General features: G+C 35.4%; 6 protein-coding genes across 11 annotated transcripts; 5 read left to right on the top strand and 1 right to left on the bottom strand.

Moving 5' to 3' along the window:
• Positions 1 to 5,102: 5,102 nt before the first annotated feature.
• Positions 5,103 to 7,429, top strand: LOC110226810 (pentatricopeptide repeat-containing protein At4g17616). Its single transcript, XM_021019541.1, has one exon. The coding sequence runs from the start codon at positions 5,211 to 5,213 to the stop codon at positions 7,341 to 7,343; it is 2,133 nt and encodes a 710-aa protein (XP_020875200.1). The 5' UTR covers positions 5,103 to 5,210; the 3' UTR covers positions 7,344 to 7,429.
• A 591-nt stretch (positions 7,430 to 8,020) lies between these two features.
• On the top strand, positions 8,021 to 11,401 carry LOC9306165 (decapping nuclease DXO homolog, chloroplastic). Of its 2 annotated transcripts, none has more exons than XM_021016944.1 (13): positions 8,021 to 8,564; positions 8,796 to 9,043; positions 9,174 to 9,239; positions 9,424 to 9,502; positions 9,589 to 9,668; positions 9,767 to 9,790; positions 9,870 to 9,994; positions 10,194 to 10,410; positions 10,526 to 10,579; positions 10,664 to 10,710; positions 10,804 to 10,888; positions 10,964 to 11,027; positions 11,108 to 11,401. In XM_021016944.1, exons 1-13 carry the CDS (start codon positions 8,156 to 8,158, stop codon positions 11,236 to 11,238), a joined length of 1,629 nt encoding a protein of 542 aa, XP_020872603.1. In that variant the 5' UTR covers positions 8,021 to 8,155; the 3' UTR covers positions 11,239 to 11,401. The 2 variants fall into 2 exon arrangements, with proteins under 2 accessions (XP_020872603.1, XP_020872602.1); XM_021016943.1 differs by having other exon boundaries at positions 8,043 to 8,564; positions 9,174 to 9,251.
• Positions 11,402 to 11,545: 144 nt separating this feature from the next.
• Positions 11,546 to 13,628, top strand: LOC9306164 (casein kinase II subunit beta-2). Of its 5 annotated transcripts, XM_021016946.1 has the most exons (6): positions 11,625 to 11,756; positions 11,833 to 12,049; positions 12,360 to 12,584; positions 12,720 to 12,829; positions 12,916 to 13,081; positions 13,232 to 13,628. In XM_021016946.1, exons 2-6 carry the CDS (start codon positions 11,836 to 11,838, stop codon positions 13,360 to 13,362), a joined length of 846 nt encoding a protein of 281 aa, XP_020872605.1. In that variant the 5' UTR covers positions 11,625 to 11,756; positions 11,833 to 11,835; the 3' UTR covers positions 13,363 to 13,628. The 5 variants fall into 5 exon arrangements, with proteins under 5 accessions (XP_020872607.1, XP_020872604.1, XP_020872608.1 ...); XM_021016948.1 differs by having other exon boundaries at positions 11,546 to 12,049; positions 12,735 to 12,829; XM_021016945.1 differs by having other exon boundaries at positions 11,546 to 12,049.
• A 222-nt stretch (positions 13,629 to 13,850) lies between these two features.
• Positions 13,851 to 15,895, top strand: LOC9306163 (coenzyme Q-binding protein COQ10 homolog, mitochondrial). Its single transcript, XM_002870046.2, has 4 exons — positions 13,851 to 14,466; positions 14,981 to 15,176; positions 15,261 to 15,392; positions 15,563 to 15,895. The coding sequence occupies exons 1-4, from the start codon at positions 14,147 to 14,149 to the stop codon at positions 15,683 to 15,685; spliced, it is 771 nt and encodes a 256-aa protein (XP_002870092.1). The 5' UTR covers positions 13,851 to 14,146; the 3' UTR covers positions 15,686 to 15,895.
• An 878-nt stretch (positions 15,896 to 16,773) lies between these two features.
• On the top strand, positions 16,774 to 19,145 carry LOC9304120 (probable serine/threonine-protein kinase PBL20). Its single transcript, XM_002870045.2, has 4 exons — positions 16,774 to 17,910; positions 18,029 to 18,268; positions 18,435 to 18,557; positions 18,662 to 19,145. The coding sequence occupies exons 1-4, from the start codon at positions 17,503 to 17,505 to the stop codon at positions 19,064 to 19,066; spliced, it is 1,176 nt and encodes a 391-aa protein (XP_002870091.1). The 5' UTR covers positions 16,774 to 17,502; the 3' UTR covers positions 19,067 to 19,145.
• Positions 19,146 to 20,622: 1,477 nt separating this feature from the next.
• On the bottom strand, positions 20,623 to 21,932 carry LOC9304119. Its single transcript, XM_002868001.2, has 2 exons — positions 21,495 to 21,932; positions 20,623 to 21,265 (listed from the first exon to the last, which is right to left on the bottom strand). The coding sequence occupies exons 1-2, from the start codon at positions 21,773 to 21,775 to the stop codon at positions 21,076 to 21,078; spliced, it is 471 nt and encodes a 156-aa protein (XP_002868047.1). The 5' UTR covers positions 21,776 to 21,932; the 3' UTR covers positions 20,623 to 21,075.
• Positions 21,933 to 25,247: the final 3,315 nt, after the last annotated feature.

The raw sequence follows: 25,247 nt of genomic DNA, 5'->3' as shown, positions 1-25,247 counted from the left end.
CAAAGAAAAATTTCAAAATTTTTTCAAAAATTTCAAATCTTTCCAACGGCTAGGAATAGTATTTTTCAATCTATAAATACACTTATTTTCTCATTCATTTCATCAAAACAAAAAATTTTCATCTCTCTAAAAACTCTCTCCGAAAAAAAGAAGAAGAATTTTGAAGTTTTGAAGTTTTGAAGAATGTTTCGATTATTCTTAATATTTGTTTTTGGAATCATTATTATGTGTATTTATAATCTTTGCGTTGTAGATTTTACTCCGCAAGAATTTCGTTTGAACATTAGTTTATTTGTTTGTACGCTTTTTCTTTTTGTAATCGCTTGCATTATTAATGTAAACGGTTTATTTTAAATATGTTTTAAAATAAATTAAATAAAGATTTCTAATAATATTCCATGTTTTTATTTTAGAAAACAAATGGCAAATATTGAGAAGCTTAAGTTTTCGGCTCTGCACATCACTTTGGCCAATTATATATTTTTTGAATTGCCAACGTCGAATTACATTTACAATCTCTTGGCTTAATAAAAACCGTAAAAGAGAATAATATTTCGACGGTTCAAGAAAGGGAAAAATTGGTGATCTTTATTTTAAGACACCTTGATGAAAGTATGATATGTGATTATGCACACATATAAGATCCCAGAGAGATCTAGGAATCCCTAAAGGCTCGATTTGATAATCGAAAGGCAATAAATCTCCCACTTGCTTGGGATGAATGGCAAAGTCTAAAGTTCAAAGACTTTGATAAAGTGATGGATTATAATTCCGCTATGATGGAAATTGTGGTTAAACTAAAATATTATGGTGATATTATCACTGATTCTCAGATGCTTGAGAAAACGTATACCACGTTTCATGAAAACCACATTACCCAGCAAAAACTGTATATGTCATACGGGTATACCGAATTTTCGGATTTATTTGTGGCACTCCTAATAGCGGAAAAGATTAATGAGACCGCTCATGCGGTTAACTAAAGAGCTTGTATTGAGACTGCTGAAGTAGTCTCTAGTTATGCCATATATATAATATTATGCTTTTGTTATTTTGAAAAATAATGTTGTTTTAACAACAATTTAATATATAATTATTGTGTGTTTTCCTTTCATGAATAAAATTTACTTTCTTTTTATTGATGTTTATCTTAATCACAGAAATGGATGAAACAATCTCCAAGGAAATGGCTCAAGAAATTTGTATACCAGATAGTGGGGCAACACACACTATTCTAAAGGACAAAAGATATTTCCCTAACTTAAAACCGACAAACATTATTGTCAATACAATATCAGGTCCTGTAGACGTGATTGAAGGAACTGGTATGGCCAACTTTATGTTGCCTAATGGAACCAAGTTTTCCATAAAAAATGCCTTGTATTCTCCAAAATCTAAAAGGAATTTGTTGAGTTTCAAAGACATATACCTTCAAGGATATGATACTCAGTCTGCAACTGAGAATGAAAAGAAGTATATGTACATAACTTCTGATAAATCGGGAAAAAGGCTTATATTGGAAAAATTTCCAAAACTTCCTTCAGGATTGCATTATACTCATATAAGTGCAATCGAATCGCATCTAGTGATTAAAAGAAATCCAGAAGATTTCACATTATGGCATGATCGCCTCGGTCATCCAGGCACCTCGATGATGCGAAAAATCATAGAGAGCTCACATGGACACCCATTGAAAATCCAGGAGATATATCATGGGAATAAAAAGACATGTGCCGCATGTTCTCTTGGAAAACTTATCATAAGGCCATCGCCAGCCAAAATTGATAAAGAATCACCAAAATTCCTTGAACGAATTCAAGGAGATATTTGTGGACCAATACATCCACCATGTGGACCATTCCACTATTTCATGGTATTAATTGACGCATCCAGCAGATGGTCACATGTTTGTCTATTATCATCTCGAAATATTGCATTTGCGAGATTTCTAACTCAAATAATCAAACTGAGGGCTCAGTTTTCTGATTACCCTATTAAAAGAGTTAGACTAGACAACGCTGGTGAATTCACATCCCAAGCTTTTAATGATTATTGTATGGTAACGGGGATTGAAGTTGAACATTCTGTACCTCATGTTCATACACAAAATGGCTTGGCGGAATCATTAATTAAACGTCTGCAATTGATTGCAAGACCATTGATCATGAGATCAAAACTTCCAACCTCTGTATGGGGACATGCCATTTTGCATGCAGAAGCACTCATTCGGATAAGACCAAGTGCATACCATAAATACTCCCCACTACAGTTAGCATTTGGTCGAGAACCAAATATATCCCATCTAAGAATTTTTGGTTGTGCAGTGTATGTGCCTATAGCACCACCACAACGTACAAAGATGGGACCACAAAGAAGGTTGGGAATATATATTGGCTGTGATTCTCCATCAATTATAAGATACCTAGAACCGCAGACTAGTGATGTCTTTACGGCACGATTTGCCGATTGTCACTTTGATGAGAAAGTATTCCCGGTTCTAGGGGGAGAAAATAAGCAAGTAGGGAAAGAAATCAAATGGTGTGTACCATCCCTGTTACACCTTGATCCTCCTACAAAACAGTCAGAAATAGAAGTTCGACGAATTGTGCATTTGCAAAGTATAGCAAATCAACTTCCCGATGCTTTTGCAGATACCAAAACGGTAACTAAATCATATATACCAGCTGCAAATGTCCCTGCTCGAATTGAAATTCCACAAGAAAGTGGAAAAGCAGATGATACACGTGAGTCTAAAACACGCTTGAAACGTGGTAGACCAGTTGGTGCTAAGGATAAAAATCCTAGAAAACGAAAGGAAGTTGAAAAGCATGATATTCCCAAAATAGCAGAAAGCATTTTGGAAGAAACAAATCATGAGTCTAATGACAATGATGAGCATCATGAGCCTGAAGGAAATCATGAGATTTCTATCAACTATATCCATAATGGAAAGATCTGGGATCGAAATAAAATGGATGAAGTTGATGACGTTTTCTCATACCTTTTGTCAAAGGAAATTGATGAGGAAAACGAGGATCCAGAACCAAAGTCGGTATATGAATGTCAAAAGAGACATGACTGGATAAAATGGAAAGATGCAATACAAGTCGAACTTGATTCGCTCAATAAGCGAAATGTATTCGGACCTATCGTACTCACACCTGAAGATGTGAGACCGGTTGGATACAAGTGGGTTTTCGTTAGAAAACGAAATGAGGAAAATGAGATTACGAGATACAAGGCTCGTCTTGTAGCTCAAGGATTTTCTCAAAGACCCGGGATTGATTATGAGGAAACATATTCCCCCGTTATGGATGCAATAACGTTTAGATTCTTGATGAGTAGCGGCTGATGAAAATTTAGAAATGCGTCTCATGGATGTTGTTACAGCATATTTGTATGGATCATTAGATACAAATATCTATATGAGAGTTCCCGACGGGTTTAATATGCCAGAAGCATTGAAATATAAACCCAAAGAGTTATGTGCAATAAAGTTGCAAAGATCATTATATGGGTTAAAGCAATCTGGGCGAATGTGGTATAATCGTCTCAGTGAACATTTAACGAAAGAAGGATACGTGAACGATCCTATATGCCCATGTGTTTTCATCAAGAAAACAAAATCCGGATTTGTGATAATCGCGGTATATGTTGATGATCTAAATATAATTGGGACTCAAGATGAAATACAGAAAGCAACAAACTATTTAAAAGGGGAATTTGAGATGAAAGATCTCGGACAAACAAAATTTTGTCTTGGCCTACAAATTGAACATACTCAAAAGGGTATATTTGTTCATCAATCCACATACACCAAAAGAGTGTTAAAACGTTTTAATATGGATAAGGCAACTCCTCTCAGTACTCTAATGGTCGTTAGATCACTTAACGTTGAGAGTGATCCATTTCGACCGCATGAGGAAAATAAAGAGATACTTGGTCCTGAAGTACCGTATCTAAGTGCAATAGGAGCACTTATGTATCTTGCTAATTGTACAAGACCTGATATATCATTTGCCGTTAATCTTTTGGCAAGATTCAGTTCATCTCCTACGCGAAGGCATTGGAATGGGATTAAACATATCTTCCGATATCTTCAAGGGACGATAAATTTAGGATTATTTTATCCTAGAAATTCAAAAGGGCAAATGGTTGGTTTTGCAGATGCGGGATATTTATCAGATCCACATAAAGCCCGATCACAGACTGGATATGTCTTTACAATCGGAGGCACTGCTATATCTTGGCGTTCCCAGAAGCAAACGCTTGTGGCTACTTCTTCAAATCATGCTGAAATCATTGCACTACATGAAGCAAGTAGAGAATGTGTATGGTTGAGATCAATAAGCCAACACATTCAATCAAGCAGTGGGATCAACGTAAACAAAGAGCCAACCATCCTATATGAAGATAATGCTGCATGCGTTGCCCAAACGAAGGAAGGATATATCAAAAGTGATAGAACCAAACATATCCCTCCGAAATTCTTTTCATACACCCAAGAACTTGAGAAGAATAAAGACATTGAAGTCAAATATGTCCGATCATGTGACAATGCTGCAGATCTCTTCACAAAATCACTACCTACCTCGGTGTTCAAGAAGCATGTCTATGCTATTGGAATGCGCCATCAACGCGATCTGTAAAGTTAATCACTCGAGGGGGAGACTACGTCGTTGTACTCTTTTTACCTACTAAGGTTTTTCCCACTGGGTTTACTTAGAAAGGTTTTTAACGAGACAACAGAAGACGTTACACAAGACAATAGTGACACTGGTCTCCAAGGGGGAGTGTTACAAAAGTCATAGATGTCAAGCGCATTAGGCGCAGCCGTGAGAAATTTATAATTTTGATGTGGAGCCCACCGTCACTATGCGTGCATAGTAACTTATCTTTTTCTCTATAAATAGAACGTTAAACGTTCATTGTAAAATCACAATTCATACTTCAACAAGAAGAAGTTATAAGAAATCTCTCTCCTCCTCTCATCTCTTTATTTTCAGTATCCCGATCCTTCTGCGGGTATAAATTCTTTCTCCATTATTTATATTTATATACACCATAAAATAAAGTAATTATTATAATTTGTTACGTTATTCGGGGGTCTAATTGTTCCAATCAAATCTTTTACTGTAAATTTGAGAATGTAACATTTTTGTTAAGCCCTTTTTACCGCAGAGCTTACAATACAATTGCCCTTGGACCCAATGAAATTTACTGTCTTGCCACTTTCTTCTTGTTCCAGCGATTTCTCTCTCCACTCCAAATTTCCAGATAGTTCTCGTCACTGTTTGGATTTGGCTTCAGCTTCTTCATTGCTAAATTCTAGACTGATGCTTAGGAAATCGTTGCGTCGATTCGATCTCAGTAATGTAGAAACCCTAATTCCACGGCTCTTGTGCAGTCACGCCTCAAAACCGGCTCTGTTCTGTACTAGTATTGAACCTGCTAGATTAAGCTGGGAAGTTTCTTCTCAAGTGATTCTAAAGAAGAAGCTCGAAACTGCTCTTAAGGATCACCGTGTAGATGATGCTTGGGACGTGTTTAAAGATTTCAAACGGCTCTATGGTTTTCCCGAAAGTGTAATCATGAACAGGTTTGTTACTGTGTTGTCCTACTCGTCTGATTCTGGTTGGCTTTGCAAGGCTAGTGATCTGACTCGTTTAGCTTTGAAGCAGAACCCAGGTATGTTAAGTGGCGATGTTTTAACTAAGTTGTCGTTGTCTTTAGCGAGAGCTCAGATGGTTGAATCTGCTTGTAGTATACTTCGAATAATGCTGGAGAAGGATTTTGTTCTGACATCAGATGTTTTGAGGCTTGTTGTGATGCATTTGGTGAAAACAGAGGTTGGGACTTGCTTAGCTTCGAATTATTTGGTTCAGGTTTGTGATCGTTTTGTGGAGTTAAATGTGGGGAAAAGAAATAGCAGCGCAGGGAATGTTGTGAAGCCTGATACAGCCTTGTTTAATCTTGTACTTGGTTCTTGTGTGAGATTTGGTTTTTCTCTCAAAGGCCAAGAACTTATCGAGCTAATGGCAAAAGTTGATGTCGTTGCGGATGCGTACTCGATTGTGATCATGTCTTGTATTTATGAAATGAATGGTATGCGGGATGAGTTGAGGAAGTTCAAGGAGCATATTGGTCAGGTACCGCCTCAACTTCTTTGTCACTATCGGCATTTGTTTGATAATTTGTTAAGCCTTGAGTTCAAATTTGATGATATCCGTTCTGCGGGTCGACTTGTCTTAGATATGTGCAAGAGTAAGGACTTGGTTTCAGTTCAGAATCTTGGATTTGATTCTGAAAAGCCTCGGGTTTTGCCTGTTGGGTCTCACCATATCAGATCCGGGTTAAAGATTCATATTTCACCTAAGCTTTTGCAGAGAGATTCATCTCTTGGAGTGGATACTGAAGCAACATTTGTCAATTTTTCCAATTCCAAGCTTGGTATCACAAACAAGACTCTTGCGAAGTTAGTATATGGGCACAAGAGACATGATATTCTCCCTGAGCTATCAAAGCTTCTGTTTTCGCTGGGTGGATCCAGGTTATGTGCTGATGTCATTGATGCTTGTGTCACTATTGATTGGTTAGAAGCTGCTCATGATATTCTTGACGTCATGGTTTCTGCTGGTCATCCCATGGAATTGGCCACGTATAGAAAAGTCTTGTCGGGTTATTACAAGAGCAATATGTTGAGAAATGCAGAAGTTCTTCTGAAACAAATGACGAAAGCCGGTCTAATTACAGATCCATCAAATGAGATTGTAGTTTCACCAGAAACTGAAGAGAAAGACCGTGAAAACACAGAGCTCAGGGATCTCTTGGTTCAGGAAATCAATGCAGGAAAACAAGAGAAAGTTCCAAGTATGCTATACGAGCTAAACTCGTCCCTCTACTACTTCTGCAAAGCTAGAATGCAAGGAGATGCCATAATAACCTACCGGAAAATCCCCAAGATGAAAATCCCACCAACTGTCCAAAGCTTTTGGATCTTAATCGACATGTACTCCTCTCTTGGCATGTACCGGGAGATCACAATCGTGTGGGGAGATATCAAAAGAAACATTGCGAGCAAAAACTTAAAGGTAACACAAGATCTGTTAGAGAAGCTTGTGGTGAACTTTCTCAGAGGCGGGTATTTCGAGAGAGTAATGGAGGTTATCAGTTATATGAAGGAGAATGATATGATTAATGATCTAACCATGTATAAGAATGAGTATCTTAAGCTTCATAAGAATCTATATAGAACCTTGAAAGCATCAGATGCTGTAACAGAGGCTCAAGCTCAGCGGCTTGAGCATGTCAAGGCCTTCAGGAAACTAGTTGGTATAGTATGATTTTATTTATTTATCCCCTGTATTATATAACTCAATATTGGTGTCTAGAATGTGAAATTAGAAATCGTAATATCTATTTTCTTCCAGGCAAGTTTCCAATTTCATATAATTGACAACAAGGTTATGCTGAAGGTAAACCAAAATTGGAGGTTTTTGGGAATATTATTTAAAACTCAGGGGGTTACTTGAAAGTTTTGCTCCTAAAAATGGGCCTTTAATACATAAAAATCTATTGTTATTGGTTTGTGATTTAAATAAAGTTTTAGTGACTTTAATTGTTATATAGAATCTGTTGTTATTCAATCAAGATTTTAAAATTTTTTATTAAAGTTTGATGTTATTAATTTAAGATTTGTAAAAAATAACCTAAAATCTTTATAAATCTGGAGTTATTGGATTAATGCTTATATAAAGTCATTAAAAGTTTTATTTTATTCAATTAAAACAAAAAAATCTATGATTGTTAATGAATTAAATTATTATGTTATTTTCTTTTTGGTGTATAAATTTTTATGTTTTTAAAATCATGAAAAATATCATGAAAATATAAAGATTGTTTGAAAAACTTTACAAAATTGTTTAGAATCTCTTTCATTTATTTACTTTTATTAAAATCATCAAAATTCTTTATAAATTAGGAACCGATAACATCTTAAATGGGCCTGATTTTTAAACCGAGTGAACTCATAAACTCGGTCGGGTCGGACCTTTTTTTTAACTCTCGGATTTGGGTTTGGTGGCTATTTGCGTAGAATTCGATCGGAAACTCTCTGCAACGGAAGAGAAATAGAGGACTATACCTAAATTTGGTCATGGATTCACCGCCGAAGAAAAATCCGATGGATGATTTGTTCGGCGAAGATTCCGACAACGACTCTCCATCTTCGCGTTCGAAATCATCTTCCTCCGGTAATGCTTCTTCGTCATCTTCTTCCTCCTCGTCTTCTTCATCTTCGTCTTCCGCTGCGGGAGGAGATGGAGATGGAGATTGTGGTGGTGCGGAATCTGGCAGCGCAAGCGATAGCGGAAGTGGAAGTAGCGGCGGGAAAGAGGAGCATGGTGATGATAGAGTAGAGAGCTATAGGAGCAATGATAATGGAGAAAGTGGAATTTATCCTTATGACGAGGAGGAGGAAGTAGAAGAAGATGAGAAGGATCTTTTTGGGTCTGATAATGAAGAGTATACTAAGACACCTGCAATTAGCACTTACTCAATTCCAGGTTTGTTCGAACAATATTAGGAACCAAAAAGGCTTGAGACTCAGAACAATTTCATCTCTATGCATTTTATAAGATTGATTTTTGTAGCTTTTGTGTCCTCTTGATTGTGCTTGTTGTGGTACCATTCATGATCACTATGATGTCAGGGTGGAATCTTTTTGTCACACTATTATTATCTAGTGTAAATTGTTCTGAGATTATATTGTTTTTGCTGTTATGAAATAATGACAGTTTTGCCTGCGGGATGGAGCAATGATAACCATGGTGGGAGAGGGGGAATGGGACGTGGTCGTTGGTCAAATGGGAGAGGAGGACCTGGGCTTCTTCCTCGGCCTGGACCTTACCCTGGACGTGGTGGTAATCGTGGTGGTTTTGGTGGGAGATACCAGAATTATCAGCGTGATGAACGTTTTGTTTCTGAGCTTAAGCTTTCGAAAAGCAAAGAAACGTTGGCTAGAAAACACACCAACTTTCAGGAGGTAATATATATCAAGGAACACTGTTTTAACTTCTAAATTTTTGAAGGCACGGTTGTACATTACTTCCTGTTTTATCTATGTCTATATTTATGGATATGGTACCATGTTTCAAAATGCTTGATGTTAACAGCCATGTGAGCTTACTAGCTACAGTCGAGTAGAAGGTGGAGAAGTATTCTACGATGAGCGAGGATTGGTGAGAGCTTTGGTATTATTGTTCCTTTAGATTCTCTTTTTTCCTTTTTTTGTCATCCCATTGAACTAGTGAATTGTTGGAGTACGTATTTATATATTTGTTTAGGCACGCATATATTTGCAGACGTGTAAACATACCAAATATTCCACAGCTTATATGTATCCACTTTGTTCTTGTTTCCCAGAGGCTTTTCAAACGTCGTGTTGCTGAAGAGATTGGAGCGGATTTAAATCAAGGTTATGATACTTTTATTGAGAAAATAGGTAATAAATTACTGACACCAGTGTACCCTATGTGAACTATTAAGAAGTGTGATATATTCAGCTGATTAATCGTTCTTTTGAGGCAGACCTAGGCTCTGAGGGATTTGGTGACCTTCTTGACAGTATTAGAGCAAAAAACATTTCGCTGGAGAACATTCATTTTGTGGTATGAAGTGCTGGTGTATATTAGTTCATTTCACTGTCAATTCATTACTTTGAAGAGGTTATCTTAACGGTGTCCTTTATTTTTGCTCTTTTGGACAGACGTTTCGTAATAATCTAAACAAGGTAAGTGAGACCTCCCAACAGTTATTTGACCTTTATGATATCAAATGATTCACTCATGCACTTTTTTTTATTCTTTCAGATATTGGGCGCTGCTTACAATCGGCATGAAGCATGGGAAATGGGCGTGCATAAGAGAAATGGAACCATATATCTAGATGTGCATAAACTGCCTGAAAGGCCGCAGAGTGACTTAGATCGCCGCAGGTAATCTTCGTTTTAATTGTATTTGGGGATTAGAGTGATTGTACTAGTTTCTTTTATAAATGGTGCTAAAGAATGTCTGTGTAGAAGACAATGTTAAAAAATAGGAAGCAATGTTTTGAAAAAAATTGGGTCATAAAGAGTTTATAACACTGCTCTGCATTTTTTGCTACTAATGAACTTGATGTTATATTTCCATCAGATGTTACTGGGGTTATTGTTTCGAAAGCCTTGCGACGGAAGATCCCGGAAGAGATTATGGAGAAGAAATACATCATGTGGATGCAAATGTTGAATTTTGTTCTGTTGTCAAGACTAAACTAGGAGCTCACCGAGTTCTGATGGGTGCTGAAATGGACTGCTGTGATGAAACTGAAGAGGGAAAAAGGATTTACATAGAGTTGAAAACATCTCGTGAGGTATGCCTCTTCTTGCTATAGTTTTCCTAAAAGCTCGTTTGTTATTTCAGCTTCTCTTTTTCATATCACACACATACACATTGGCCAGTAATGTCCCTACTGTTTTACTCCCCAGTTGGATGATCGTACCGTAGACAGATTTGAAAGAGAGAAACTACTTAAATTCTGGGTAAGTATGATGTATCACGGGTTGCATATATCTTTTTTGTTTCTCCATTCTTGTACAGTCTAAAAATGGTTTAACATGCTGCAGATACAATCGTTCGTAGCAGGAGTTCCATACATTGTCGTTGGATATAGGTATGAATTTGCCAACCATTCTGAGGATAAACTCAAAAAGCCTTTGGCGATTCAAGTAAACATTACCATTTTTCCCTTTTCATCTTGGTGTAGAGATGATGGAGGAAAACTAGTACGCACAGAGATGCTAAAAACGAAAGATATTGCGCACAGAGCCAGATTAAAAAACTTTTGGCAGGTAAGTGTTATCAGTTCTTCTCATTACAGACATGAATGATAATTATGTAAAATCAAATTGAGTTATGGGAATTAGGGAGGAGTGTGCTTGGCATTTGCCGATGAAGTTCTTTGCTGGCTATACGGCACTGTTAAAGAAAGTAAGTTTATGTTTCGTTACGGCTACATAGATCAATGGAAGATCTTTTGAATTTATATTTTCCAACCATGTGTTTTGCAGACGAAGATTACATACTTCAGTTCGTGCACCCTTTCATGAGACTAGAGCTTCTACAAGCTCAATCTTGTCCTGACGCCATCACTAATCATGTTCACCTTCTACAACATCCTGCATCACCACCACCTCAGTAACTTTATGCTACTTTAGTGGAGTCATAAACTGTAGTACTTAGGGTTCAAAATCAAATGTGCAATAAAGGTTTTTGATTTTGGATTTCTTTTGTAACATTTTATTAAACAAAAACCCAAACATTGAAAAAGGAAAAAGAATTGCGCTTCCAAGATTTTATTTCTAGTTCTACTTTGACGCTTGTTGACTTGAAAAGCCGAAAGCGAATCTAACATGGGCCGGGCTTGTTTTAACTTTGTCCAAGCCTTATAATCTACCACGTGAGCGTCACGTGTCTCTCTATTTCTCTCTCACTCGTTTGGCTGACGAATCACCGGAGAACCCAATTTGTTTCCTTCCTTTCCTGTTTTGCCCTTCCCTGTTCTTTTATTCTTTTCTTATCTACCAAAAAAAAAAAAAACTACGAGCAAGAACAAAAAAAAAATAAAAACTGTATGTACCACCAAGAGACTAGTTGTCAGATAGATATTCGCGAGACGAGAAGCTTCAATTCAAAACCCTAGAGCTCATCTCTCTCCAGGTACGGCCTTTTCGTTTTTGGCTTTCACCGGCGTGGATCTCCGGTGACGGGAGATTCTGAATTTTGGAGAGATTAGATCATGTATAGGGAGAGGGGTATGGTTGGATCGAAGTCGGAGGTGGTCGATCGGAAACGAATAAACGAGATTCACGATAATCGACCCTCGCATTCGATGTCTCAGCCCGTCAATGGAAAAGGCAAGGTAACAGCGACCTCCGTTTTGATGGGGAAGCAGCAATTGCATGATAGAGATTCACGTTCTGGTTCTATCTCCAAGACTAACATTTCCGACGGTGAGATTCGATTTTGCCCTCTCTATCGCTATTTCTCTATGTTTATCATAAATCGTGAATTGTTCGATTCGAGTTCGTATTTAGGGTTTGTCCCGTGGGTCTCCTGATTCGGGATTCAACTTTCTTAAAATTGATTAGAAATTTCTTAATTTGACCTTATTGTTCTTGATGAAATTGTTATTCATTCTGATGTAAACAAAAAGCTAGAAGCTTGATCTTAGACGCAGTCTAGTTTTGGTTTCTGTGTATTCATTTTGCTTAAGAATGATGCTAATGAATGTTTTTTGGGCATTTTTTGTGGTTATATTAGCTGTAGATATATCAGACACAGACAGCGAAGAATCAGAAGTTAGTGGTTCTGATGGAGAGGATACCTCATGGATATCTTGGTTCTGCAACCTACGCGGGAACGAGTTCTTCTGTGAAGTTGATGATGATTACATCCAGGATGACTTTAACTTGTGTGGACTCAGCCATCAAGTTCCTTACTACGACTATGCGCTTGATTTGATTTTGGATGTAGAGTCTTCGCATGGTAAGTCTTACCCATGAATATTAGTATGTGATTGCGTGTTTTACAATAGTAGTATGGGATAATAGTATAGGCGAAAACTGGTTTGCCCTTTGCTTTTGTGTCTCCAATGTTTGATTTGGATTGACGGGTTAACAGGTGAGATGTTTACAGAGGAGCAGAATGAATTGATCGAGTCAGCAGCAGAGATGCTTTATGGAATGATTCATGCTCGTTACATATTGACAAGCAAAGGGCTGGCTTCTATGGTAAATAAACTTTTTCTCAAGTTACATACTTATCGAATCCTATAGAACATACGCTAATTGCTGTTTTCTTCACCATGTTGTTGCAGTTAGACAAATACAAAAACTATGACTTTGGAAGATGCCCAAGAGTTTATTGTTGTGGCCAACCTTGTTTACCAGTTGGGCAATCCGATATCCCTCGAGCAAGCACCGTAAAGATATATTGCCCCAAATGTGAAGACGTCTATTACCCACGATCAAAATACCAAGGAAGTATCCTTTTTCTAATCTCAGTGCTAAAAGCAGTTCTATGCGGTTATACAGTTAGTTCTACTTTGATTCTCATTAGATAATTGTATACCATGCTGTGTTCGTTTACTGCTATCTTTGGTTATGTCATTCTTTAACACAAAAAAAAAACAGACATAGATGGAGCGTACTTTGGGACAACGTTTCCACATCTGTTCTTGATGACGTACGGACATCTGAAGCCACAAAAGGCATCACAAAGCTACACTCCAAGAGTGTTTGGGTTCAAGTTACACAAGCCGTGAAGGAAACAAGGAAGAAGAAATGCACCCTTGGGTTTTGAGAAACAAAAAACGTGTGTAAACAAAACAAACAAAAAAAAAGACCAGTATGAAGGTGAAACTAGTTCTCTCTCTTTTCCTCTCTTTGTTTTTTTTTTTTTTTGTATTGTCCTTAGGGCGGTTTAGGTAAAAAAAACATTAGCAGCATGGACTGGTGAAATGAAATCCCATTATTATAATTGTAATACTTTACCTTATTGTTGTTCTTTATGCTTTCGACTTCTTCCCAATACCCAATTAGTTTCCCAAATTGCTTGCTTGTACCAATGTAAAATTTGTGAGCTCTTTCTTTTATTCATGTATGTCTCTTAGGATTTTGTCATTTTCATGTGAGTTTCCATCTGACCTACAATTTTCCATAAAGCCCATTAGGCCCAACGATCCATAAGGCCAACAAAATATCGGCCTTTATAAGCAAACCTGTTGCTTTCTCTGACCAGTGAACAAGAAAAGGTTTCTCTTTCTTTTTTTCTTTTTTTTTTATAATTTGGTTGTAGAGGTGTGTGTTGCTGCGAGCAAATAGCGCTGTAGATTACGTAAGAGTCTCTCTCTCCCTCTCTCTGGAAGAGGGCCTTGTTGTGATTGTTTCCTTCTTCTACAGCTTCTAATCGAATTCGTATCGAATTGAAAGTTTTGACCTTTCGTCGTCCCTCTATTCTTGATTAGCAACCCTAAAACTAAAATCGCCGAGAGAATTTTCTCCGTTTGTTATTGGATCTCTACCAAATTGGGCGTTGGTTTTGGAATAATGCCACCGTTTATGTCTGGCCTGAGAGCTGTATCTTCCTTAATTTCATGTCGAAACGCGATTAGCAGGAACCTGGTTAGTCGTTCGGGGATCCGTCGGGGGAGTTTTGTATCCGATCAAATTAGGAGATTTGGTTCTCTTTCCGGCGTCGAGAGATGTTCTTCTAATTGGCTGATGTCCAGTGATGACGCTAGAGTCTCATTCGGGAGATTACCCAGCTCTGTGAGCTTACTTCAGAGACGGCATTTTCTGGGTTGTGGAGATGGGGAAGAAGGTGGTGGTGAGTTATCAAAGATCTACGAAGAGAGACGTGTTTTAGGGTAATTACTTGAAAACTTTGATCCCATTTTGGATCTATCCTCTGTTTCAGATTTATTAATTATATTCGGCGGTATATATATGTTTTGTGCTTGCAATAGCTTTTCTCGCATCTTCCAAAATTCATATGAAATGGCGCAACTTTGAGAAATGGTTCAATGATCTATTATGCTGTTTAGTTTAGTGGTCCTTAATTTCTTGTTTTGTAGATCAAACAGTGAAAGAATGGTTCAATTATGCAGGAATAGGATTTTCCTTTGTGTTTTTCTTGTTTCCAACCCATTGCGTAATATATATATATATATATATATATATATATATATATATATAGGTTGGTTTAGACAGAAGTTGTGCTCCCTGTGAAAATTTCAGGGAATCCTTGATCCTTGTTTGATTGCTACATTGAGAAGTTCACTGTCGGCAATACATTGTTTTTTTCTGATAACAATGATTTGAAGCTCATATCCTCTCAAGCAATGAGGATTGAGTTACTCATGTGTGTTTCTTTTATTACAGGTATTCTCCGGAGCAATTGTTTAACGTAGTTGCAGCTGTAGACTTGTACCACGGATTTGTTCCTTGGTGTCAACGCTCCGAGGTTCTTAAAGAATACCCAGATGGCTCATTTGATGCTGAATTGGAGATTGGTTTCAAGTTTCTTGTTGAGAGTTACATTTCCCATGTCGAATCTGAAAGGCCGAAATGGATTAAGGTAAATACTTGTTTTCAGCTTTCTGTTTGTTGAATTTGAGTGAGTGATGAATTTTACGACATTAATTGAATCCGTATTTTTCAGACAACAGCGAGGGACACCGGCCTATTTGACCATTTGATAAACCTCTGGCAATTTAAGCCAGGACCCATTCCAGGAACCTGCGACCTTCATTTCCATGTAGATTTCAAATTCAACTCACCTCTCTATCGCCAGGTAAAAACTACTTCTCAAGAGAAATAGGATTCCTTTCTTCCTCTAAAGATTGAAACTTGGAAATTGTTAATAAGAATTAAAGAAATCTACATGAAGATTATGGTTTCTCTGTTACTCAGAAGGTGAATCTTGGTTAATGTAAAAGTTTGAAATTGTGTTTCTTTTTGAAGGTGGCTTCAATGTTCTTAAAGGAGGTAGCAACAAGACTTGTAGGGGCATTCAGTGATCGTTGCCGACTAGTGTATGGTCCAGGAGTCCGAGTAGATGAAAACGCATATGAGCAAAGAGCTTGAGACATATCTATATATATATATATAATGGAAGTAACACATCAGTTTAGTTTTCATCTTGTTTGCTAGAGATCGATTGCGCGCATAGCATGTTTTGTTTTTTCATATATATGAATGCTTTTGCATAAGAAAATGAACACATTAGATGTTTGTTTAATGTAAAAGCAGAAAATAAACACATCCATTTCTCTTTTGGAGTCATTTTTTCTTTTATTACCTCTTTGTTAATCTGAATATTGGTAATGACGACACAAATGCTGAGGTATGTGGTGATGTAATGTAACTAACTGGAAAAGTCTAAAAGGTCTGGGAGATGAACATTAGTAGGAAATCAAAAGTCTTTAACTTCTCCTGTCCAAATCTAGTCATAACCATTGAACTTAAAGAAGAAAATGTTCTTTTATTTTTAGTCCGGTCAGATAGAAATGTTTTGGCATTTTAACCAAGGATAGAGTTGGTTCTATAACTATATTGGTTCAAGTAAAGAGTATTCATATGTTAAATAAATCCTCTCTTTGTAATTAGGTAAACAGCTTTCATATGATTTAATGGAGTTTGCAGAAACTAGTACAATAAATTCTTTAATGTGTTGTTAGAGTGCGTTTTTTTATGAACATAACATAGTAATGTGTAAATATGAAGGGTAATGCAAAAATATGGTTTTGCCACTTTGTTTTTTACTCAAATGTACATTTGTCTTGATACTTCTCTCTCGGGAACTAAGTAACCTAAAATAAAGATATGAAATCAGAAAGAAAAGATATAAGTTTACCCTAAAAATACGTATAATGCTCTTTTGATTTGTTATGGGATCAATTTCAAGATTGTGGCATTTTGTCGGAAGGTAAAGAAAAGAAGAAAACTAAGGAACGGAAGTGGAGACGCGGTTTTGCCTTTTGCTTTATCATTTTCTCCAATGACCAAAAAAATAAAAAGCATCTCTTTTTTTAGTCAAACTTTCATGGAATTTCTCCCACTTTTTGTTCCATTTTAGATAAATAAACCAAGGAGTGGAAAAGAGAAGAGAAACGAGTCGGTGTATTATGTATATCAGGTTCTCTAAATGATAGAATAATGCATAAGTTACATTCAAAAGAATAAAAAAAATTCAAACATTATAATATGTACCTACTAAATTCGAAGTTACGAGGTCCGAATTTCAAGATGTATCGTCGCTGTTTAACACATTGACTTGCAACAACTATGCAATAACTATGAGTCTATGACCCGATCCAATAAATACATAAGACGACTAGAGTATTGACTTGACTAAATCACACGCTTCTATTTTAAAAAAAAAGCAATGAATAAAAATGCAAAGAGAACTATGGGCTTGGTTTGGTCTTTGTCTCAGTTAAGTCAATTATGAAATAACTCTGGTCCTCTGTTTACTGTTGTTGTCTATTTACTTTTCGACGTCTGTTTCCATTTCTCTTTCATTTTCTTCTTCTCGATCAAAAACTAATTTATAAGCAAAATCTACTTGTGTATCGTCTATCCATATATAGAAGATTTTCTGTCTTTACTTACCTCTCTCTTTTGTGTTCATACCAATCTAATCTTCCACTGATTGTGACTCAACCCATTTTAGGGTTTCTTCTTACAATCTACTCTCTTACCAAGAAAACACACCTTCCCTTTTTCTGCAAACAAAAGAAAAAGTCTCACTCTTTCATTCATAGCTCCTGACTTTTCTTAATTTCACCTTAGAAATTCTTGTGGCTGTTTTGTGTATAAGAGAAGTTTTAGCTTTACACAATTAGATACACCCAAATCTTCACGCTAACCAAAGAGCAAAGAATAAAAAAAACAGAGGAGACATGAATTGTATGTTCGTGTTCAAGTCCAAGAAACCAAAATCCAGAAGAAATCTGGAGAAAGATTACAAAAACATAAGAGGAAGAGAGTTTTTACAAAAGTCTGCTCCAGAATTAACGACAAGAAGAACATCTTTGTCGTTCAATCTCCCAACACCAAGATCTCTGCCATCTCCAACGAGTATCAAAGACTTGTACACTGAGAGAGAGCAAAATCAAAATCAAAACCTAATGGTTTTCTCTTACAAGGAACTGAGTGACGCCACGTGTGAGTTTAGCAGAAAGCTGAAGATCGGAGAAGGTGGTTTTGGTAGTGTCTATAAAGCCACCATTGACAATCCCACCGGAGGAGATTCTCATTCTTCTCCACTTACCGTCGCCATTAAGAAACTTAATCGACAAAGTCTACAGGTATGCGAAACGATTCAAACTTTGACCAAGGAACTACAACTTTTCAGAGATTTGTTTGTTTGTTGAATGATGTTTGATCTTGAATATTATTAGTTGATCCTCTGTTTTGTAATGAAAGGGTCACAAGCAATGGCTAGCAGAGGTTCATTTGTTGGGCGTGGTTAATCACCCTAACGTAGTGAGGCTCTTAGGGTATTGCTCAGAGGACAGAGAGAGACTTTTGGTTTACGAGCTGATGTCTAATCGTAGTTTGGAGGATCATCTCTTCACTCGAAAAACCTTAACGTTGTCGTGGAAACAAAGGCTTGAGATCATGCTTGGTGCAGCTCAAGGATTGGCTTATTTGCACGAAATCCAGGTGATTTTTGAACCCTAAAACCATCAACAACAACAAAACTTTTGATTGTTTTATACGTAATTAGGCCCTAAACAAACTTTCTATATAAATTTTTCGCGAATCTCTTTCTATACCGTATTAAACAAGGTAGAACTACTAACTAGAGACATGTCCCTTTTTTGGGCAGGTAATATACAGAGACTTTAAATCATCAAATGTGCTTTTAAACGAAGAATTTCATCCGAAATTATCGGATTTTGGTCTCGCTAGAGAAGGTCCGGAAGGAGACAATACTCACGTTACAACAGCAGTAAGTCACATTTCTCCTTCCTTCCTTAGAAATTTGAAGTTTGATTAGTTTCTTCATCCGCAAGTAACAGCTTTTACTTCTTCTTTCTTGATTCTCTTAAAAAGAGAATTGGAACGGACGGCTATGCAGCACCAGAGTATGTAATAACCGGCCATCTCAAAACACATTGCGATGTCTATAGCTTTGGAGTTGTTTTGTACGAGATCATCACTGGTCGTCGCACATTGGAACGAATGAAACCTTTGGCTGAACAAAAGCTTCTAGAATGGGTCCGAGAATATCCTGTCGATAGCAAAAGATTCAAAAAGATCATTGACCCGAAGCTATGCAATAAATATCATCTTCCTATGGTCAGGAGAGTGGCTAAATTGGCTGATCATTGTGTGAACAAGATCGATAAAAAGAGACCCACCATGGCCTTCGTCGTCGAAAGTCTTACGAAGATTATTGAGGAAGTAACTTCTGAAGATATGGGAACTTCTGACTCTGTTGGCAAATCAACGAGTTAGAGGATTATATTTTCAAGAGTAGAGAATATATGTAGTGAAAAGAAGCCCAAGTAATAATATTAAGCCCATTAACTAGAAAGTCTCATTATTTTTGTCAAATATTTAGGGAATTGGCTCAACATATATATTACGAGTCTTAAAAAGAATTTGTGATTAACAAAATCCTATCTTTGTGAGTTATAAAATCATGAGTAGGAGATGAATCTTAAATTCTTAATACAAAAGTTGACAAACCCGTAAGTATAAATGTAATTTTTTGAAAAAGAGTTTTTTTTTTTTTTTTTCACTGAAATTTTGATTTTCATTGATGGAATACAAGATACAAGAAGCCGACGATTGAAAACATGATCCCGGAAACTAAGCCGACGGATGACAAGATATCCTCGGAAACTAAGCCCAAAAGGATGGGAAACATACAACACCACTACAAATGAACAACAATGCCAAAACAAATAAGGCATACGAGACACAAAGAAATGAAATACCACTCTAACTCAGAATCTAGAACTAAATTTTGAAAAAGAGTTTATGGAGAAAGAAAATTGTACTACTCTTTAAATGGAAAAATTAAATAAAAAAGTTGTACTGCAGAAATGATATCACAGAACATGCGCAGAAAAAGATTACTTTTGATATCCCATTATATTATTCTTATGAGTCATGACATCAAACCTACTCCAATAAGAAGAATTGATACCATTACTTACACCAAATTTATTTCGAATCATAAATTTTAACCACATTTATATTTAAATACTGAAAATTTCTAAATAATAGGTGAGTTATTTAATATCACTAGATGAATACCCACGCTACGCGTGGGTTTGTTTTAAAAGTTGTTAATAACAAATTATTTGGATTGTTCTTGTTGCTAGTTAATCACCCGCTAATCATTTACTCATACAATGAACAACTACTCTTAGTATTAAAATACATTTTCAACCAACATACTCAACAATACATGACTCACACAATCCGTAAACAATCTTTCCTAAACCAATTATAGATGGTAATGTTGGGATTATAGAACCTCCAAAATTTGATGAACTTACGCACTCTTCACCCTCAATGTCATATATAGATCAAAAAAATAAGAGAAAAACTTACTCAAACCATTAGCTAATCCACTATACTATTATCCATTCATATTTTGAGTTAAGATTACAAAAATTAGCGGAAAAAAACTTTGGAGTATATATAACCAATAAAATAATTTCATGGAAAAATAACATAAAATAACAAAATATGTTAGTATTAGTAAAAATCAATATGTAAAAAAAATTAAATAATATATATAATTAAATAATAAATATATTATTAACTTGTGAAATAGATTTTCAAATTCATATGGGCCATCCCTTATGGGCTATTGTGTTTTCCCCATTTGACATTTATAATTAAAAGCTGATGTGTAAAAAATAAAAAATGACTCATATTAATGAAATGTTTTGATTGGATGGAAAGAAAGCTGATGTGGCATCTCCAGAAGAGCCTAAAATGCTGACGTGGCGACCATATGGAGAGAGATAACCTCTTTTCATATATATGATTATATATATATATATTAATTTGTACTTTTTCATTACAATCCCATCATTCCAAAATAAGAGAACATTCAGGCTGATGATCTTCATATTACATATTTTCTTTACCATTAGAAAAAAAAAAAACAAAGATTTACCAAATTCACATAGGCGTTTTGGCCATATTTTTCTTGTACCCAAAATTGCATATATTTTTTTTCAAGAAACAAAAAAACTAATAAACAAGAAAATAAAACAAAGAAAGCACAAACCCTTTGAAAAAGAGAGGTTTCTTCGCTTTTTTTTTTCTCTCTTTTCCCTAACCATTTTTAATTTTTTGCTTAGTATTCAAATTCAAACTAAGATCTTTCTTTAGATGAAGAAAAAAAAAACCATAAAACCATTAACCAGGAGCTTTCACAACAGCGAGCGTTAATGGATTCTCTATCTCCTTTTTTTTTTTTTTTCCTTTTCTTAAACTTTAAATTAGGCAGCAGCAACAGTTCCAGTGTGGAAAGCATAATCACGAGATCTAGTTGGAGAAGAAGAAGAGCTTCGCTTTTCATTTCTTCTCATAGCTTTCACAGATGAAGACAGACTCTGTTTCTTCTCTTTTGCTTCGTCTCTCTCTATCTGTTCTTCTCTACACTCTTCACTACAGAACGGTGTGTCTCCTCTGTGAAATCAAACAACTTAAATCAGACACAATTTATAGATCTTTAAAAGATCCTTCATCTACAAGGCAAATCAGAATTAGGGTTTCTTCTTTTGTTGACTAAAAGATCAAAACTTTATCAAGCAAATCTAAACCTAATGGTTAAAGTAATCAAATTTCTTAGATTATATAGCAAAATAGAATCTGGGTTTGTTTCGAAAAGGAAATAAGATCTGGAACAAAGAAGTACCTGTACATGAAGATGTCTCTGTTATCACCGAGACGTTTCTTGCAGAGGAAACAAGAATCCAAGAAATGAGGAAGTGGCTGTCCGTAATAGCTATTGTCGAATCTAAAATCATGGAATTTTCCAGATCTGGGAGATGACACAGAGTACTGATGATGATGGTAATAATAACTCTGAGGATAGCTGTAACAAGGACTTGAAACTCCAGCTTCCATCTCAGATAGAGAAACCAATCCATCGTCTTCTTCTTCTATGAAATAAGGCTTTCTCGTTGAAACCTCCATTTTCTGAATCCTGTCTTTTGTCTTGTGTTCTTGTTCTTATGAGGAGAGAGAGAAAAAAAAGTTTGGTGTGGAGGAGATTTGAGAGAAAATGGAGAAGGTTTTTATAGGAATAGAAGGACAGGTTTGATTCTGGTTAAGAGAGAGAAAGCAAGGAAGAAGCAGCAAGTTTGAGGAAAAAACTGAAGAGAGAATCTATTGGCTTCTTGTTTTTGCAATACCGCTTTTTTCCTTTATTGATATTTCTTTAATATTTTTAACTACCTAACCATTACATTATGGTGAATAATTGAGGCACTAACATAATTATTGTTTTTAGTCTTCCTCAAGCTTATAACCATTTTCTTATGAATCAAATCAAATAGCTAAATTGTGGAATAATGGAAGACTATTTTATTTAGACACAGAATTCAAATTTTCATAAAATATCAATGTAAAATTGAACAAAAAAGATTCAATCAAATTTTAATCCAAGCTAAGTAATCAAAATTAAACCAGGCAAAAAAAATGAGACAATAACATGAAAGAAACTTAATTTTCATAAGAAAGTTCCAGTTAAATTACTTTGTCATTGACCATATTACTCGAAGAGATTTAGCTACAAATTATTATGATCTTAAAAAACACTATAATCCCACTATGATTTGTTGTCTAATCAATATTACTAGTAGTATTAATAACATCATTAACCTAGACGGTATTATTTCAACTATACTCACTTTGTTTTAGTCATTCTAGCATTTTTCATAAACAAATTTCATTTATACCCCTTATTAATACATTAAATAATATTTTTTCTAATTAATAAGCTAAAATAGTAGGGATAAAAAAGAGAATTAGTTTTTAAAACTACATTGAAAACACAAAACGACACTCTTTGTGGAACGAGATACCTTAAAACGACATTCTCTGTGAAACAAAGGAGTATAAAATTGCAATTAAATTCTTTGGAGAAATGGCAACATTGTTGTTGAAGCTAAGAACAAGGGGTATAAACGTAAAACTAATAACCACTGAAAAGAAAATCTTCGAAACGGTTCCATAAAACATGGGTCCCACCCGCACTTGGACGTTGAGAAAGTCATTGGATCGTGGGTTCCACACGCGCGTGAGATTGCGCGTTACGTAATATCAACACAGACCACTTGTGTCTTCTCTTTATTGGCAAGGACACCCACTTTAAATTATTAATAGAACATATACGACGTCGTTTTCTTCCTTTTTCTAGTTTTTTTTTTTTTTTTTTTTTTTAAATTTCTTGTGATGAATGACGTTTTTGCAAAGACTTTGGAAAAAAGCTTTGTGACGACTCCGCACTCAACATTTTCAAATGATTCAAAAAATTAAAATTACTTTTAGGCCTTTTAGCTTATCAATCAAAAGCTTAAATTTGATTTTAACATGTAAATTCGCCACTATTTTCACAGAAAATTGAAAACCGATGATAACAGATGTACAATGTTTTGCAATTTCCATGCAAAAGTCTCATGACATTTCGTAATTTACTCATGTAAGACTACTATTAATTAGAGTTATAACAAACGAAAAAATAGGTATACAACTTGATGTCATCAAAATTCGCGAATACTATGTGTAAAAAATGTAAAACATCTGACATCATGGAAATTGATGGAGTGATCTATGTTATGTGAAAACAGGGTTTGGTTTGAATCTCCATGATTAATTAAACAATAGTAAGAACAACTAAAAATACATTAAATGTTGTTGGACTTCCTTGGAAACAATAACTAATAACGAAGGAGCCTCCTTGAAGTGTGAAACACGCGCCTAAAGGATGCGTGTAAGCAATAATTAAAACAAGTAAACGTCGTACACTTGCGCAAGGCTCGGAAGTTCCCAAAGTCTTGCCCCACCTGTCCCTTTAAAGTCTTCTTCTTGTATTTTTTTTTTAATAATGAATTTCGAATAAATTTCACTCCATAATTTAATATGAATTTCATAGTTTTATAGTAAGATTTATGGTTCGGTATTTGATAAATTAGCCTTCAATGCTATATAATATGTGTATGAATTATTAAGGCGCCTGCATCAATTATATTACTTGTGTGTATGTGTCCAGTGAATTATTATTATACAATTCTGATGCTGAATATTTTTTCTGGTCACGAAGTTTTTCATTTTCAATATTATGTCTAAATATAAAATATCTATGGAACCACGTCACTCTCCGTCATTTTTAATTGTTATAAATATTTTATTCTCTTCATTTTTCCAGATTCTCCATCTTTCCTGTCTTTTCTCTGTATTTTAAAATGAAAAATATATACTTATGTCATTATCTCTCAACTGCATAAATCCTGTGGCCCCATATTTCCTAGCCCATAGGATCGGAGGGTCCCAATTCCCTTTTCTTAAGCTGCTTATTTACTTGCCCTTGCCATTGCCTCTATTGGACCGTTGTTTACGTTCTTATTCTTGAATAACACCTATCATCATTGTCTATGATCAGTCGTCGATAATTTGCATAAGGTGGCATCGATAATTTGTGAAATTATACAATGAATGTGTGATTGTGATTGTTTTTTTACTGTAATCATTATTTGAGTTTTTTTTTTTTTTTGACGAAATACAGGTTAGTATGTGAATGTGTTCCTATAGCAAGAAAAACAAATGTTGAATTTATGAGGTTGATTTATATGATTATTAAAGGGGATTAGACAAAGTATTACACTTGTTGGTTCATTATATATCCGTATAAAATATTGTAGTGGTTGAACGACTACAGAATTAAGAAAAATAACCATAAACAATAAGTTATGAATGTGTAATTTGTTGCTTATGTATCCTAACAAAACTTTTTTTGGGTGCTTATAATATATGTCCGGTACGGTTTTATTTTCAATGGGGTGCCTTGTTGAGTTTATTTCTTTTTGTCAATCTTCGATTGAGTCTTTTATTATAGTTAACTTCAGATCTCTAATGTAATTTTAAATAAACCTTTTTCTGATCTTTTTTTAGTAACTTTAGGTCATAAGTTATTGATCTTACAAAACGTTTTTAAAATAATGCCTTTTCTGAAAGAAAAAAGAAAAGCTTCTAGTCAAGAATCAAGATATTTGTTTAGATTTTCGATTTAAATTACAAATTTATTTCGATGGATGAATAATGTATTCTCTATCTGTAGATTCACACGAATGACACGTGTGTCCCAGTACTTGGCATACCCTGACACGTACGCCTTAAAAGAGCAGTACTTGACTACTTACCAGGTCAATCAAAATGCCGTCCTTCGTTTCCAAGATGGACGGTTCACAATGTTTTGATATACAAATCATCGTTTCTGCATCGTACGATTCATAATTGATTATTCTGGGGTCCATATACCGAATCTCGTCAGTCAAGTTTCCCCCTAATTTTACTCTACTTTTTTTTTAAAAAAGTTCTTGTCAACATCGAAAAGAATATTATTTTATTTATATGTTACATTTATTTTTATATAATCTATTTATATGTT

This window comes from Arabidopsis lyrata, assembly GCF_000004255.2.
Source record: "Arabidopsis lyrata subsp. lyrata unplaced genomic scaffold ARALYscaffold_7, whole genome shotgun sequence".
NCBI lineage: Eukaryota > Viridiplantae > Streptophyta > Magnoliopsida > Brassicales > Brassicaceae > Arabidopsis > Arabidopsis lyrata.
Note: the sequence above shows the minus strand (reverse complement) of the source record. Positions and strands in the feature narration are given on the sequence as shown.